Source organism: Egretta garzetta, unplaced genomic scaffold, assembly GCF_000687185.1.
Source record: "Egretta garzetta isolate BGI_Z169 unplaced genomic scaffold, ASM68718v1 scaffold16, whole genome shotgun sequence".
NCBI classification, from domain to species: Eukaryota; Metazoa; Chordata; class Aves; order Pelecaniformes; family Ardeidae; genus Egretta; species Egretta garzetta.
The window spans coordinates 1,936,771-1,953,943 of record NW_009260022.1 but is presented as its reverse complement, the minus strand read 5'-3'; the positions used below and the strand labels follow the sequence as shown (position 1 = coordinate 1,953,943).

The 17,173-nt window shown below is 34.8% G+C and overlaps 1 protein-coding gene across 1 annotated transcript in view; it reads left to right on the top strand.

The window, feature by feature from the left end:
* Positions 1-17,173, top strand: part of LOC104127995 (sodium channel protein type 1 subunit alpha) — a 67,921-nt gene that overhangs the window by 40,030 nt on the left and 10,718 nt on the right. Inside the window, exons 20-21 of the mRNA XM_035896188.1 lie at positions 1,196-1,318; positions 16,193-16,474. Of these exons, the coding sequence (XP_035752081.1) occupies positions 1,196-1,318; positions 16,193-16,474 (405 nt within the window). The remainder of the gene's footprint in view (positions 1-1,195; positions 1,319-16,192; positions 16,475-17,173) is intronic.

Genomic DNA, 17,173 nt, shown 5'->3' with positions numbered 1-17,173 from the left:
ATTTAAATCATAACATCCCAAACAGCCATCTTGTGTATGTGAAGATTTGAATACTACTTTGTGTGAAACTATAATGCCTATTCAAGTGTCTGAATAACCTCGTGATTAAATCCTGGATTTATACACCTTTTCTTTAATTTGTCTTTAGAACATGGCAGCTTGAAAGCTTGAAAGTGTTCAGTAGTATGGTGAATGTGCTGGAGAAAGGAATTTAAGTTTCAGAAGGACTTAGTTTTGTGGGTTGCTAGAGCTCAGGATTGACATGTACAGAAAAGCTATTAACTTTTAAAAGCTAAAGATTTCACATATAATGCTTATTTTTAAATATGGTTCATGAAGAGCGCTGTCCTAGAGTTCTCTTTACCTGCTGCATTGTTCTTTGTAATGACAGAGTACACGAGATCATTGTGCTATTTCTGGCCCAATAAATAGGTAAGGAATTAGGATAATGAAGGAACATTTAGGGGAAATAGGAAGAAAACAGAAGGTATTTTCAACAGGAGCCATAGAAAATGTAGAGGATATCATATTTCTCACTGAGGTAATGTAGGGACATAGAATACATAAAGGCCTGTGGATATGAGACTTTATTATACCTGCTGCCTATGGAACTGTTCTTATAAGAAACAGCATAACCCAGGTTAATGTCAGCTTGTAGAGCACATAAATTCAGCAGTCAGGCAAAAGGATTAGTCAGTGTAACTGCATATAGAAAAATTAATCCTTTCTATCAATTTCCAGGGGAGTAATGTTGCTCTGTGACCCAATTCAAAACAGGCTTCAATCATTTCCCTCTCAGTTGCGGGCAGGCAAATGGGCTTTATCAGCTATAATTACTGATCCCAACAGCATTGTAAAACAATGAAAAAGTGACAGCAATATCTAATTGGTGAAAAGGAGAGATGAATTGAATTTGGTTTTTGTGGGGTTAAATGCCCTCAAATCACTAGTAAAATATGAAATTCAGAAGTATTAATGTTTCCAGATATTGTTACCTTATATTTTTGTTTGTTTATTCACCTATTCTACTCTTGTTTCATATTGCTACTTTTTTGTTTTTGTGTTTAAAAGAATTCATATTCCTGAAGAAAGCGGTCCAAAATTAGATTCTTCTAAAGAAGTTTATATCTCACACCTATGGTATGTAAAGTAGTATGTACAATATAATAATTTTTACTTTCCTGTTTTCATATAGGTCTCTTTGGTTAGCTTAACAGCAAATGCATTGGGTTACTCTGAACTTGGTGCCATTAAGTCCCTTAGGACACTAAGAGCTTTGAGACCTCTAAGAGCTTTGTCACGATTTGAAGGCATGAGGGTAAGACAACATGAAAGAATCTGAAACTATGCATGCATAGAAAGAATCCATGCATGCAGAATAAGGAATGACAAGTCCATGCAGAAAGGCTGCACTTTTTATCTATTGCATATCTTTTACTAACAGATAAGCAAAAAGCTTCATCAATTCACCTAAATCCGTATGCAGTATCACATAGAAGTTACATTCATTAAGGTTACTTTACTTTCTAGCCAATCTCAGGAGTTTTCCATCTAAGACTTCAAAATAACCAACTATGAACTCTCTTAACAGACGCCTAATAATGAGTAAGATGTAACAAGATCTTATTAATTTTTTACTGATAAACATAAGAAGATATTTATACAGGAATTTAATTTAGCATTAGTTAATAAAGATATTTTCTCTTACCAGTTGAAATCCTTCATTTTTCTTCATATTTAATAAACCACCTTTGGTCTAACCCCACTGAATTTTACTAGATGGTACTAAAGATATATTCATACCTATTAGTGGTTTAAATCTATTTCTGAGTTTGGCTGACTTTAAAAACAAATCAGGTTATTTGATTTCTCTATGAAATTACTCTTTTTGTAAGGTAAATGCTTTCCTTGTTTCAGCAAATCTCTATTCAATATTCAATACAATGTATATAAGGTTATTTCTTACTTATTCTGAGTTAGAGACCCTGCTTACTATTCATCTCACTCAAGAAAGCTTTTTAACTTATTTTTTCATTTGTTTATACCTTCTGTTCCTTAAAGCCACTGAATACAAACTAACTCTATATGCATGTCATTGAAATCTGTTTTAAGAGAATGCTTTTTGCTACTTCATGGAAACATAAGAGGAAACAATGCATTAATGAATTTCAGGTCAATTATAAACCAGTGGGATAGCCTGGAATATACTGTCTGAACAACACTTAGATACAAATCTAAGCTTAATCAAGTCAAATTGAGGCTTAGAATGCTGTTCCTTAAATTGTATTCATCAGGCTACATATCTCTACTTCAGAATGCATCAGAAAAAAAATATTGCTAACCAATGGTTACTAGATTAATGAATTTCAGTTTCATACAGCAAATTGACTTTTAACAGTTTTCTCATCATTTGAAATTCATGAATTGATATTCAGCAGGGTAAGAGCTGGTCAAGTACTACATAATGTACGAATTCTTATTTAAGTTTGGAATGACTATTTGATTTAGCCATTTTCTCTTTGTCTTTCTTTGTACTTACTGTTCATGAACATTCAGATAAATGTTGTTTTGTGCAGAGAAATGTCGGGAAATTGCTGTCAGCTTTACTTTTAAAATAATATTCTGGTCAGCTGCAGGAGGACTGGGAGACCAGTATAGAAGTTGCACAGGGACTAAGAAGTGCAGCTTTTTAGATGACGCTGGAAAAAATAGATCATTTCTAGAAAGATAATGTCAAAATTGATTGCCAAATGTTTTATTCCATTTTTCTGTATCCTTACATGATTGCCTTGCAAGTATTCCACTTAAAAGACTTAGGATATTCGTGCTCAAAGAAAAGTACCTGTTATTTGAAATCTATTTACTGCTTTCCCTTATTTTTCACTGAGTAACTATGAGACTATGCCAGAAGCCAAATCATCTGATAGAATTTCAGATACACAACATGAATAATTCACAAGTGACATACTGTGTAGGAATCACAGACAAGCCTGGCAATGCAAAAAAGGTTTCAGCTCCGTCCTCCAATATTAATGATTATCAATGAAGTACCAGATTCCAGTCGCTTAGCAAATTTGACTGGCCTTATCATTACTATTAGTTACATGTACTTCTGAAAATAGTTTTTCCAAAGCACTTGGCAAGTATTCACAACAGCTCACTGACAGATAGTAGCATTTCTTTATGAATGACTCACGAACAGTAAAAAGATTCAAATAATAAATAATTGACCAGCTCATGATAAGATTATAGTCAAATTACAGTCTTCTCAGAAACTGAGTTTTCATAAAAATCCATAAAACCAGATTCTTCTATCTCCCAACAGAAAGTAAAAATAAATCAACCCTCTTTGCTTTTTTATATTGCCTATACTTACAGACACCTGTGACAAAACAAGCGGAGTTTTTATTCGGCATGTATTTATAATTTTAATGTTTACCCCCATGTTCAAAACTGCAAATTTTGCATTGAAACTATAAGAGTTCATATGAATTCCCCAAAAGTCCCTGTATGTAAAAAGCTCTGCATCATTTTATAAAACAATCTGCTAAGTTCTCAGCTACTTTAAATTAATCTTTTTCTTAAATAAGTTTACCATTCTGGTGAATTGGAAGAATACAGCATTTTACGTAGTCAGTAAACACTAATAACCATTCTGTTATCCCTAAACATGAAACATACTTCACTTTTTAAGTTATATTCTTATAAGTCTACAGATGTACTCTGTAGTTACAACTTAATTTTGTAATTATGCTGTTTCATAAATGGGATAAATTCTCTTTCCAAAGTGAATATAAGATATATGAATTGCTTGCACCAAAATAGGGTACAAGTGGTCCATAGCCTGTGCTTGCTTTGAGCACAGAAGTGAATTTTGCCATATTAAAAGGCATGTAAAATATCTGCTAGTATAATGAATTCTGAGAAATTTTAATACTTTCTATAGTGAATCTCAAAACCAACTCCACCCAGTTGCTGGAAGGCAAAGTAAAGAATTGCTTTAATTTAATTTAAATTTCTGTCTTAGGGTTTATATTCTCATCTCAATTAGTGTATGTACTGAGCAGAAGTATCTGCAAACTGAGATTTGAATATACCCATTGCTTTTTGTTTAGCTTTTTAGTACTTGCAATACAATGCTTTTGCGCTAGTCCTGAATTGGTATGCTACTTGTAAATGTAGAATACTTAGTATACATTGCTTTGCTGAGTTAGAGAATTAAGTGACAATAAAGCATGCATTTGTGTCTAATTTCACAAAATAAAGCATGTCATGCCGTGCTTGATTTATTTATTAGAGAAATAGTAGAAGGCAGCAAACAATCTGAAATCCACTTGCACTTTCAGTTTTGCATGCCTTATGCGTATTTCTGGCTGATGGCTTTAAACATTTACTGTATTTCAAATTTCCAGTCCAATTTCATAACTTGTAAAACTAAATTAGAGTATTTGATATCTTAAATATCCTATAAAATTCAATGACTATTCCTTAGATTCCCTTACCAGGAAAGCGATAATGAGGCATTTTCATGAGTACTCCAAACTTCATTAGTAGGAAAGAAATATTTCTCAGATGATTGAGTTATAAAACATAACATCAAGTGTCTGTCATTACAGATTCACAACTAATAACAGGCTATATATTTCTATTTCATATAGGATAACCTTTCTTCAGCTTGGATGGGGTGGACCACTGGTTCCTCCCCTTATCTGTATTATGGGTACAGTATTTCCCCCTTTTCTACCCTTAATGATTACAGTGTGACTAATCACTACATTGTGCATCTAGGGTTACAAGGAGAGACAATCTTACTTGAGAATCCTAGTAGGAGTAAAAGTAGATTATACATATTCACCCTACACCCCCTTCTTAATTGCTTTAAATCTTTGGAAATAATCCTTTGAAATTTCTAATGTTACAGAAATAACATGAAAACTTTTGAGAAAATCAGTATTGTTATTTAGAGTTACCAGAGTTCTTTTTGCAGGAGAAAGGTACCTCAGCTATCTTTAGATTTTTAGATTTTTTTAACTGAGATAAAAACTGGCTTTATTTAAAAATTTAAATCTGGCTTTTGCATTGTTTTGGAAAGGTCTGTGCTTTACTCTGTTACTCAGTTTATAGCTACATACATTCAAAAATATCCCACAGAAAGTTTTGAACATTACCTGTAATACATTAAGCACACACCAAAACACTATGATCTGAATAGTCACAACTATAGGTATTTATATAATGGCAGTTTAAATCTTTGCATACTTTTTAAACCCTTATATGTTACATTAAGTAAATCACTCCAAGTGTATATAGATAACATGAGACGTCGTATAACATGTATAATCCTTTCTTGGCATCTGTATTCAGTCTTCTTTGGCCTGTGTTGGAAACTAGGTTTTGTAATTTTTCTAAAATGCCAATAACAGAGTTATATTTGTAGTATCTTACTTGGAGTTTAGAAATGTCCTGCAGGAGACATGTCAGTGATATAAAAAAATTGCATTCACTGTAAGATCCTTAGAAAAATCCAGTTCTTAGACTACAGCCCTTACAAGCACCAACTGTAGGAGGGTATCAGTAGTGCAGAGGGGTTTTATAGCTTCAGTGTAAATGATGTATCAATATAAACAGCATTTACTTTAAATTTGGCACCCCATCTCACAGTTAAGAATTATGTATTCACTCTCAAGAAAGTGTATTCACTATCTTCTGTAAGTTTCTCTTAAATATAGAGAAATATATTTTGTTGATCAAAAGTTTATGCACTTTGAAGGATTTTTTGAGGACTGTGGTCTTATTAATTACCTTTGATTTTTAAGGAAAGTCTATTAGAAGTGTTATGTCTCCCAAAAGGCAATTAAAAATCTACAAACTTCGATGTAAGAAGACTTTCTGTATAGACGTTCATAAATCATACAAGAAATATCTTAGTATTTTGAGATTTTTCTTTGACGGTAATTCTGCAGTTAGAAGAGAAGTTTTGAAGAGGTTTCTTATATAATTGAAACTGATATGGTTTTTGTCTGGATTTGTATTTGTTGTATCTTGAAGAAAATCCTTAATTTTAGCGTTGAAATTTAATGAAATTTGAATGAGATAGATACATAATATAGTTTACATTTTAATTAAAAATGTTGAAGAACACATAAAGGTCCATAAAATTTCACTTATGCAACAGGAAGAGCAGAAAGTTATTTTTTTCACTGCATTGGGTGAAATTAAAATTCCCACATATATAATTACTGTTTTCATGCTCGTGTGTATTTACAATATTTACCAGGTCTTCTCAACAAATGCAGCCATATCATTTATTGCTTGGCAGATAATGATTGTATTTTATCATACAGTATGTTAAATTATGTCTTTTCTTCTACGTTGTCCTCAAAAGTATTTTGTCTGGTGAGAAACAGAATCAAAGTTGCTCTGGGAACTCCAGTATTTTGTTAAATCCAGCAGTGTAGCTTGGTTTTAGTAGACTGTTACACGAATAAGAAATGCTTTTTTTGTTGCTACTTTAACCAAATTTAATTTTCTTATAAAAGCTAGGACAGAACTGCAGAATCATTGAGGTTAGGAGGGACCTCCAGAGATCATGTATTTGAACCTCTCTGCTAACAGTTCTAGCATCCCAAGATATAAGCTCACAACCCAATAGCATGAAATTCTTCCAGCACAAAGTGTTATAAAAAGTTTGTGCATTGAGTGTTTGAGGAAGTATTTTGCTTTCTTTGAAGATAAAATTCTCTCTCAGAAGCATTCTTCAGTCAGCTGCACTTGTACAGTAACAGTTAAGGAACAGTCAAAGACTGCAGTTGTTAAGGGCGTGATTTTCTTTTCCTCAGATCTTTTCTCTCTTGCTTCGACTTTATTTGTTCATTACTGTTAAGATTAAGATTTAGTTGTATCTCCTTGTCAGGTGTCTCTGATTCTTTCCACCTACCTGTCTCTTTGCATACTCTCAGTTAAATCCAAATTTTTCTGTACAATTGCTACTTTAAATGGTAGTTTCCTAATAATCTTCACCCTGTATTCCCAATACAGTCTTCATTTTACTCAAAAATTGAAAAACTTGTCATGAATCTTGTCACTCCAATTTTTTCAATTGTTTCACATGTGAGGTGCTTGTCATGCCAGTTCTAAAACTCTGACAAAAGGCATTCATTTTTTTCATGAAACAATCTTCTGTGCTTTTTTTCTTGGTTTAAATAATATTCTAGTCTTACTTTCATAATGTATTTTTGCATACTTTCCTTTTGCTACTGTGTAGTGATCCCAAATTAAGGATAAGCATTAGTTTGCTAGAATAAGATTTCAGTTTTATTTTTTCCTTTGCTTCTAACTTTTCTAAACATTTTTCTAAGTGTTATTTAATTCTGGTCTTACACAATCATAGGTCATGTAGTTAAGAATAAATTATATGTATGTACATGGCATTAAGGCAAACTGTGTAGCAAAGGTGGCAATATTCTAGTTCTATCACTATGCACTTCTTAAAGGCAAAATCCATAATATACCTCTAGTTTTGATTGGAGGATAAAGAAAAGACAAAGCCAGACTCTTCTCAGATGTGCACAGTGATAACAAGAGGCAATGGACACAAGCTGGGTTATGGAAAATTCTTATTTGATGTAAGGGGGTTTGGGGAGTTTTGTGGTTTTTTCTTTTTGAAGACTTTTGGGGGGGGGTATTTGATTTGTTTGTTTGTTTGTTTTTACAGCGAGGTAAATACTGGAACAGTGGATCGTAATTAGTGAATTATAGATCACACATTCATACAAACATGGTGCACCACCCTGATTTCTGCTTGTGGGACGGTTACGACAGTTTCTCACAAGAACTCCATTAAGATAAAATAAGGAGGAGTAATTAATTGAAAATAAGAAGGTTTGAATAACTTGGATGAATCTACAGTTTTAGATGCACTATAGTTCCTCCCCAGAATCATTATTTGGATCATGTCAAGTAGGTTGCACTTACTCTCAGAGAAATATTTAATTCTCATCCTCTGTTGTCTCTAAAGCCAGTTCATAGCTGATCACCAAGCATACGCAGCATGCTTCTTCGCAATGTACCCTTTCCAAGCTACTCAATGAGAAAATGTGTAGTTTTGAGGTGTCTTGTTAAAGTATGTATTGGCAAGTAAAAGAATTATTGTAATCTCTCTTTCTCTTTCTCTCTGGGTCTTTTCCTCCTCTCCCTTTCCCCCTCCCCCATTCTGTCATCATCTGCTAGGTTGCATTGTCAGATATGTTTTACTACCTGATATAAACGTTGGAAAAATGTGATAAATTTTCTTTTTTACCTTTGACTAAATGTTCCCATCTACATCACTGCTGTGGGAATGTACGTATACTTTATACCTTCAACATAAAGAACTTTTCATCCTTATGTATTCATATATGACATCCTTCTTCCATTAAACCCCATGGATACACTGAGATGAGACAAGGTATCTTGTGTTGGAATATTTTTCCTGTACTGCATCATCAGTTATCTTCCTTCATGGGCATCTCCAAATCTCACAGTAAGCAACTGCAGCAAAGATCCCAAAGCCTCCACTGAGGATCAGTCTTAATTCTCTGCTCTGGGCAGTGTTTCTGTCTGCTGGCCCACAGGTCGGCTACCTCCATTGCCTTTGCGAAGGAACATTTCTAACTGGCATAGTTTCTCCTGATTTAAGCCCCATACCCCTTTCCTCCAATCCCACTGACTTTCTGCTATTATGACTTGTAGAAGTGGCTTCTCTAGCTGCAGAGAAAGGCAGGTTTTCATCAACTGTTTTGTAGCACCAGGGAGAACAGGAAGCCATTATTATGGCATATTTAGTATTACTTGATTAGAACGAAGGGACTGCCCCAACCACTTTTGTCACACTAAGCCCTCTGCCACCTTACAAACACTCGCAGGTCACATGCGGGAAGGGACAACAGGGGTGAAAGCACTGTTTTCACATGCCGTTGCAGAAACAAAATGGTCCCTGTGGTGCTTCCACACAAACAGAGTGTGTACTACACTACTGGTACAAGCTGTTTCCATCACATGTATACTATACCTTGAAAAAATCAGTGATTATTGATAAATTATTTCTCAGTGATTTTTTTTTAAAACTATTTATTTTTTAATTTTAGGAAAACAAGTTCCTCCCAAGTGTCATGAGTAAGAAAATAGTACTTTAAATTTTCGGGCTCTGGGGAATTTTAAAACAGTAGCAGTTCAGTTTTGCTGTTCAAGTGCCAGTCCCTTCAGCTTTATAACTTGTTCTAAAGTGTTTAGGATGAAAAGGAATTACACAAGGTTTAATTTTTGGATGGTAGATGTTAGGTTTAAAAAGGGAAAAAAAAAATGTTTTCCTGTTCATGCTTGTGTAAACTTATGTATAAATCATCATACTTGGAGTAAAATACCAGCAGAAATCTTGACTTGATTTTAACAGCTTTAATTCACTGTTTCACAAGTTCAAACCCATCTCCTACCCAGTTAAAAACCTCTGCCCATGTGAAAGAATTAGGTGTATTTTGTTAGAGGTTGTTTACACTTTATGTAGGGATACCACATTGCTAATCATGATCTCAGTGCTGTCTGTCACAACATGTTCTAATGATGAAAAGGAACTCAAATAGTTATCATCAGCTGGTCATCTTCCAACTGAATTATTTTCAGGATTTCACAAGTTTAAGATGAATTATTTAAATGTTTAAGTTCACTTTCACCCTTGTTAATCTTTGCACAAACCTGGATAGTAGCAAATTTCATCACTGCACTGGTGGATGATCTCATAATTGATGAAAATTGTATTTGCTGAGATTTTTTTCTGTTGATTTTGTTTGTTGATTAAGACTTTATTACCACTGATTACCCTGCAGGTCCACGCATTTCCTCTTTTTACCTGACAAACCAAATGAGAAAATTGAAGGAATTGCACGTTTCTTAAGGTACTTCTCTTCTAGAAATCTAGTGCCATGTTCTACATCACACTGCGTATCTACAAGGTTTCAGATTATCTCTATGTATACAATTTTAGTAGTGAAATGCCAGAAACTATTATCTCATAAACTTGAAGCCACTTATGATCCCTGAAGTGTGAAAAACTTACTAAGAGATACTCTGCAAGAATTTCTCCATTCTTCACAGATACAATTAGGAGATTAATTACATCCCTGGGGACTGAGGAGCCGTTCAATTTTTTGGGGTGGGAAGGTAAAGAATTCTTGGGAACATTTTGCTCTATATTATCTACCTTTGCATTTCTAATTACATTTCAAAGGACTTGTCAATAGGCCAATCGATATTTTGGATTTGGTTTTGCTGTGCAATTAGCAAAATCCAAGAGTTTGAGGGGGTTTGGGTTTGGTTTCTTTTTCTTTTTACTTTTTTGATATAGGGGTCTTCCTTCCTATTACATGGACATAAAAGAGCAGAATGGGTGCATATCTCTTAAATTTGGTTTGTATAACAATTTTTTTGATTGCATGTCACCTTATGAGCATCTGTCTATTTTTGTAAGCACCAGTCTTTGGAAAACACCATTATTTGCATATAGAGAAGTTCCTGTTATAAATTTCTGACTTCTCTGACAGGAACATGTGCCCATGCTTTGTGATGGGTAGACTAGAAAATGCATAATATGCATACAATAGAGGATCCAGTGATAGTGGAAGAGTTATCAGTTAAAAGTATGTGAAGGAGAGCCATACACTGAATTCAAGCTGCTGGACAGCTGATCTCACTGTGTTGGTGCTTGGCCCATGATGGTCCAATGGTATGCTTATGCTGCCGTAATACAAATAAATCAGCTGATGCACTGGTTCTCTTATAGCTGTTGATTCATGAATGCAAAGAGCAAGGGATGATAATTCTCAAGACAGAGGTTTGTTCCAATGATTCCTTGCCTTGGACTATCAGGTAGTACTAATCTTTTTGATCCTGGAATGGGCTTTTTTCATGGTCTCCCTCAGATGCTCTTTTGATCCCCTGGCTGTGAAAGTTCCTGTATTCCTTATGTCTTTTCCTCTGTTGCCTCAACTCCTCCACAGTTTAAGAGAAAATACACCTGTCTGTTACCTGATACCCACCACCTGGTCAACTCAGTGTGGTTTCAGCATCTTCTAGCCTTCCTTGTGTGATGTCCTCAAAGTCCTTCACTATGAGAATATGCTAATCTCAGATCATGTATGTCACCTGAGCCTCCATTTCTGTCCACTCATGGCATACCTATCTGCTCATGCCAGCAATCCTACCTCTGTGGTGGTCCAAGAATCTAAACCAATGGCTACTTGCTCACTTCTTCATCTTTCAGTGCAAATGTTCTCTCTGTCAGCTTTGTGTACATCTGGCCAGTTGAGCAGGGGAGATTCATGATCTTATGGCAGAAGTTCTTACCTCATACTTGTTAAAGATATGGCAATACTTACAGCTTGCTCTCAAATCCTGTCCAAGGCAGTGTAAGCGTTTCATTTGAGTTGGGAATGAATTTCCCTACTTGGCTCTAATGTGGCTTATGCTACGTATGCTATTGTCAAACTCCCTCTGCATGCTGATGTCTTTGAACAGCTGGGTCTTCAATCTTGGTACTGCTAAGAGAGGGATGAATGGCTTTTTGTAACAAGCACTGTCTGAAGTCTACGACTGTGTGACTATACAGATAGTCACATAAAGAGAAATAAACTATTAGGTTTTTTTGGACATACGTGTTCAAGTCCACAATTTGTTCTTCTTCCAAGGAGTTCCTGAAGGCTTTCTCAGGCTTTTCCAGCTATTGAGGAATTGAGCACAGGAGGAACATGTCTTATGCTTGTTAGGGCCATATAGCATGCATAGAAGCTAATGTTTGATTTAATCCGTAAAGTTCCTGGTGAAGTAAAAATTATTTGGTTTTCTGTGCTTGTGTATGTGAATCTCACGTGAGAATATACATGCAGAAAAAAATATGAGGTAACAGTTAAATATTCTCTATAGCCTTTGATGGACTCCTTCAAAGGACTCTGGTATGAGATCTGGCACATCAAATCTTTGGGAAGCTTTTCCCATTTAAGCCTAAAATTATGAAGTTGACAATTTCCAAAGTGGAGGCAAATGAAGTACTTTGTCATTTAAAGTAGGAAGAGTGTTCCAGACATAATCTTATCATCTTCCTTTTCATCCCAAAGATGGGAACTTCCTTCTCATTTGCTCCACGGACAGAGTTTGGAACTTCACAGAAGTTGCAAGTTACAGAAAAAATGGATACATACTACTGAAGATTGTTCCTCATTTGTTTACAGATTTCAGGAGACCCTGATATATACATTAGTCAGGTCCAATGTAGGAATTCCTGGAAAACCTGTGGCTGCTGAGGTGCGAGGACCTATTAAATCTATTTTGCTGTGGGAAATACAATGCATTTATATCTCACTATGTGTTTCAGATGTGTCCTACAGCAAGGCTGAATTTAGTAACGGTTCCTTATATTCTACTCATACAGCAGGGATAAGCTGGTATTTTGCATAGTCCTCATTTTATACATATACACAGCTCTGGTAGCAAAAGTGATTTTTTTTTTTCCATTTCCATTTTGCTGTCTTCTTTGGACAGTTGTCCAAAACTGATACAAACAGCAACACCAAAAAAAAGCTGGGTTACTAATTTGTATTGACATAACGTCGTATCAGCCAGAAGATAAGACAGACAATTAGCATTGCAGTAATTCTTTTATTTTACATATATATCTGATGTTGGAAGATAAATGCTATGAAAATGTAAACATGAAAAAAGTGTGTATGTATATGAAATACTGCTTTCTTCTAGAGGACACATTTTTTCACAGAATGTTGGTTTTTGGTTTTTTTTTTCCTGGATTAATATCAACTGAGATGTAAAATAGTCTAGACCCCATTTGTCTGTAGGTGTCAGGTATTGCTTCTCACTTGCACTTATTGCTATTCCACCTACCTGAAGTTATAGGAAAGTGAACAAGCAGAATCAGCTTGGGCTTTTGCAGCTTGCTCACTGGACTCAGCCTGACCACCAACATCCCAGCCTTGAGGAAATGCAGAGGTAATTTAAAAAACCAAAAAACTCTGCAAACATCTTTTTCCAATGTATTGGCATTATATTCTGTATCAAGGAATAACAGAATATAGGCCCAAAAGAACAGCCTTTTAAAAATAAAAAATAGATTTAGAATCACATATATCTGATCTAGATTTGAAGAACAAGCAAAAATAAGAGCTGTAGTTGCCAACATTCTTTTAACCCACTACAGACTCTTTTCAACAAGACAAGATTCACAATTTTTATTTGCTAAATTTTTGACTAATTGATCTCTTTTCTGCATCCACTTCACTTTTCAATTGGTTCTCTTCTTTCTGTCCATTTTCTGTAACTTATGTGACGAGGTGTCGTGTGTGTATGTACGGGTGCTATCTTGGCTATATAGTATGTAAACTCTGGTTATCCTGATATACCTCAGCTATTCCCAAAGCAAATACTAAAAAAGTAAATGGAAAATACACTGATAAAGCAATTGCCTCTGACTGTACGTGTTGAAGAAATTAAAGACTTCCTCCTAAGGTGGACTTTACAGTCAGCCAAGGATCTAACCAGCATGTAAAAATGCAGTTTTACATTATAAATATGACAGGGCAAAGGCTCAACACTGGTGGGGGGAAAAAAAATCAAAAATCAAACAAAACCAAAACGCAAACAGAAAACAACTTCTGAAAGTTTTAATTTTCTTTTCTTCTTTTCTTAAAAAACCTTCCAGGGGGACTGGATAGCTCAAGGGGTTGGTAATAGGATACAGAGCCTTTCATCTCTAGGTCACCAGTTCGCATCCAGGCCAGGTCAGTAGTGACCAAAAATTGTTACCATTTGATGGGTTTTCAGTGACCTATATGAAATAAGTTGTTGGAGCTGTTGTTGGAACAGTTGCTGGAAGCTGTTCACTTCTTATTCAAGAAGATGTGGCTGATCTTTTGGCAGTCTCAGTAGTGAGACTGCATTACCTGTTCGTCTAACGATGCGAGACACACTGATGACATTTTGTAGAAATCTTTCTTTCTACAACTATTATCAACTCATAATTGTTGTAACAATTACTGTAGCTGTTACTATTCTGCTGCCTGTTCTGGATCTGTGCTGTGGTCCAATGGATCTCAGGGTTGTTAAAAAGGTAACTGCTTCGGGCACTCAATTCATATAAAACCATTCTTCGTGTGAGCACAGGTAACCTTAATTTATTTAAGTTGCAGGACTAAATCCCCATCTTTCTTTCTCGACATCTTTATTTTCAGGTTTTTCACCAAGATTAAACAGAGGAATTCAATCAGTATAACACATCCAGAACATTTTTATGGGTGAAGGGAAAAAAAAAAAAAAAAAAGAAAAATATAAGACAAGCACTAGCTGGCCTAGAATTTCAAAGCAACAATAGCATAATACATTGTCATAGATCAGGTCAGACTTGGAATAAATTCCAGAATCATTGCATCCCTAATTTGTGTGTTGTTCTCAGTTCCATCAAGCTAAGTAGCAACAGATTTCTTCTCACCATAGGATAGTAAAAAAACCCCATTTCTCTCACTCCTTTGAAAATGGTTTCTTATGTTCAGAATATTACTGGGACCTTGTTAGCCTTTTTAAACATTTTTTTAAAAATGCTTAGCTTATGCATACAACACCTAGATACTTCACATTTTCTATAATAGAAATCTCAAGAAGAAAGCATCTTCCTTTAAAGTTATCACCAAAAATAGAAGCTGCCAAGAAAGGCTAAATTTGAAAAAAATCATGGTTTTATGAAAGATAGGTATAATTCTCAGTTACAGAAAGGTCCCATTTCTACTGTCTGGCAATGGAGGAGGCCCTTAAAATGAGAAGAAAATATGCCCTGAAAATAACATTTCTACCTAAGATCTCTAAACAGGTCCTAATTCCTGGCCATAACATTTGGGAGGAGGAGGGTGCTGAGTGACGAGTAACACAACCACAATACTCTGCTGCCAAAGGCCTTCAAGAGGCTGTGAAATACAGGTAGTAAGATTGAGCAGCTCTGAGCTTGCTTAGAATTATATTGGTGGTGGGGAAGATCCCTCTATGTTGCAGAAAGCAGGGAAAAAAGATGGACTAAGACACCTTAATACACCCCAAGTATCCATGCCAATCCTTTCCTGTCTTACTGCAGAAAATAGATTACTAAGAATCAGAGCCCTACTATATATTTTATTTTACCTTCCTACAAGGTCATAAAAATCTTACAGAGAAAAAAGGGAATATTTAAAATAAAATATAAATTGTAAATGAGATCCAGTATTGGATACTTAATGAGAAATGATTGCTCATCTATTGGCCAAACAAATATCACAAAAGTTTCGTTAGCTCTGACAGACACATGTGATTAATTACTATATATATCAGAAAAATATACTTTTTACCTTATTACATAAGTAATTATTGACATCTTGCCTGCAAGGGGCTGGGAAGTCAACTGGCCAAAGGTAATTTAAAATGCAAAATCAAAACCCTTAAATATGTCCTTGATATATGTCCTTCTTTAGATAAATGAAGGGTATTACTGACTTAAACTCAATACATGAAACAATAAGACTGGAGCTTGAAATAAATTTTGTTGATTCAAGTAGACACATATTGCAAAACTGTCTTGCTTTTCTATACAAAGAAATTAATCTTTGTTATAATCTTGCATGGAACAATAAGGCAATAGAGATATGTATTTAATTCCTGCATAATCCTTTCAATGTAGAGCTTAGTTTCTAGATTCATGGCATTTTTGTTTTCAGCTTAAATTTCAAAGCTACGTTGATCAAATCTACAGGTTGCCATTTTCCTTTGAACATTTTTAAGCTATAATTTGATGCATTTTTAGAATTTTATTATGTCCGTATTTATATTTAACACATTTGTCTTTTCTATACAGAACACATCAGTGTCAGGCTTCATCTTTCTACCACCACCACTACTCTTTTTTTATTCTTTTAATTATTTTAATTTTCTTACTTATTTTCCTTTCATTACATATTCTAATGTTAAATATTTAAAAGAACAGTGCAATGCTACAGTTATTAATGTATTGCTTTAATATTTATAGTATTAGTTTCTGAACAAGCATTTACTAAGCATTGATAAAACAGTATACAAATCTTTATCCCTGTAAATATTCTTACACTCTTTTCTTTTTTCCCCTGTATTTGTGTACTAGGTGGTTGTGAATGCCCTTTTAGGAGCAATTCCATCCATCATGAACGTGCTTCTCGTTTGTCTTATATTCTGGCTAATTTTCAGCATCATGGGAGTAAATCTGTTTGCTGGGAAGTTCTACTACTGTGTTAACACCACAACTGATGAAAGGTTTGAAGTCGACCAAATCAACAATTTTAGTCAGTGCGAGGAACTCATAAAAAACAATCAAAGTGCCCGATGGAAAAACGTGAAAGTAAACTTTGATAATGTAGGATTTGGGTATCTTTCTTTACTTCAAGTAGTAAGTGATCACTCTTTATATACCTCTTACTGTTTATATGTAATAGTAAAAGCCATTCTAGCAACAAAGACAGAAAACATATTTACCTGATGATTTTTATCTGTGACTTAGTAATACCGCTGCACTGATGATTGATTACTCTTTTCATAGCAAGTAGCAAGTAGAGCCTACTAAGATGAATGAAGAATTTTTAGGATATCTGACAGAACAAGTGCTATTCTTCCTATTTATAGCTCCCCTAGTCCTCCAGCCGTTTTCTAGAAGTTTCTAGTTTCTAGAAGTTTCTAGAAGCACCTAGGAATGGTATTCACCTATCTGAATACTTGAAGTTTTATTGTGGCTGAAACCCAAATATCTGCATTGGTGTGATTAAGTCACAGAGAAGAATTCCAGGTAGGAAATCCCATCTCAGTGATGTGGCTGCCACCAGTGCAGACTTATGTGATCTAAGAAGCAATTTCTCATTCAGAAGAGAAATAGGAAAAGTATCATTAGGTACTATAAACCATGAAATATTTCCCTGCTATTTCTATGCATAAGCGCCTGGTGGAGTTTATTTAGCAAAAACTGAGGGAAAAAAAGAAGGAAGAAAATATATGCATAAAGATACTATAAGGTTCTGCCTTCACTGTTAAAAATTGTGTCCTCACAACACTATCTTTGTATTTTGGAGTAGCTAACAATCTGACCCAGCTTTAA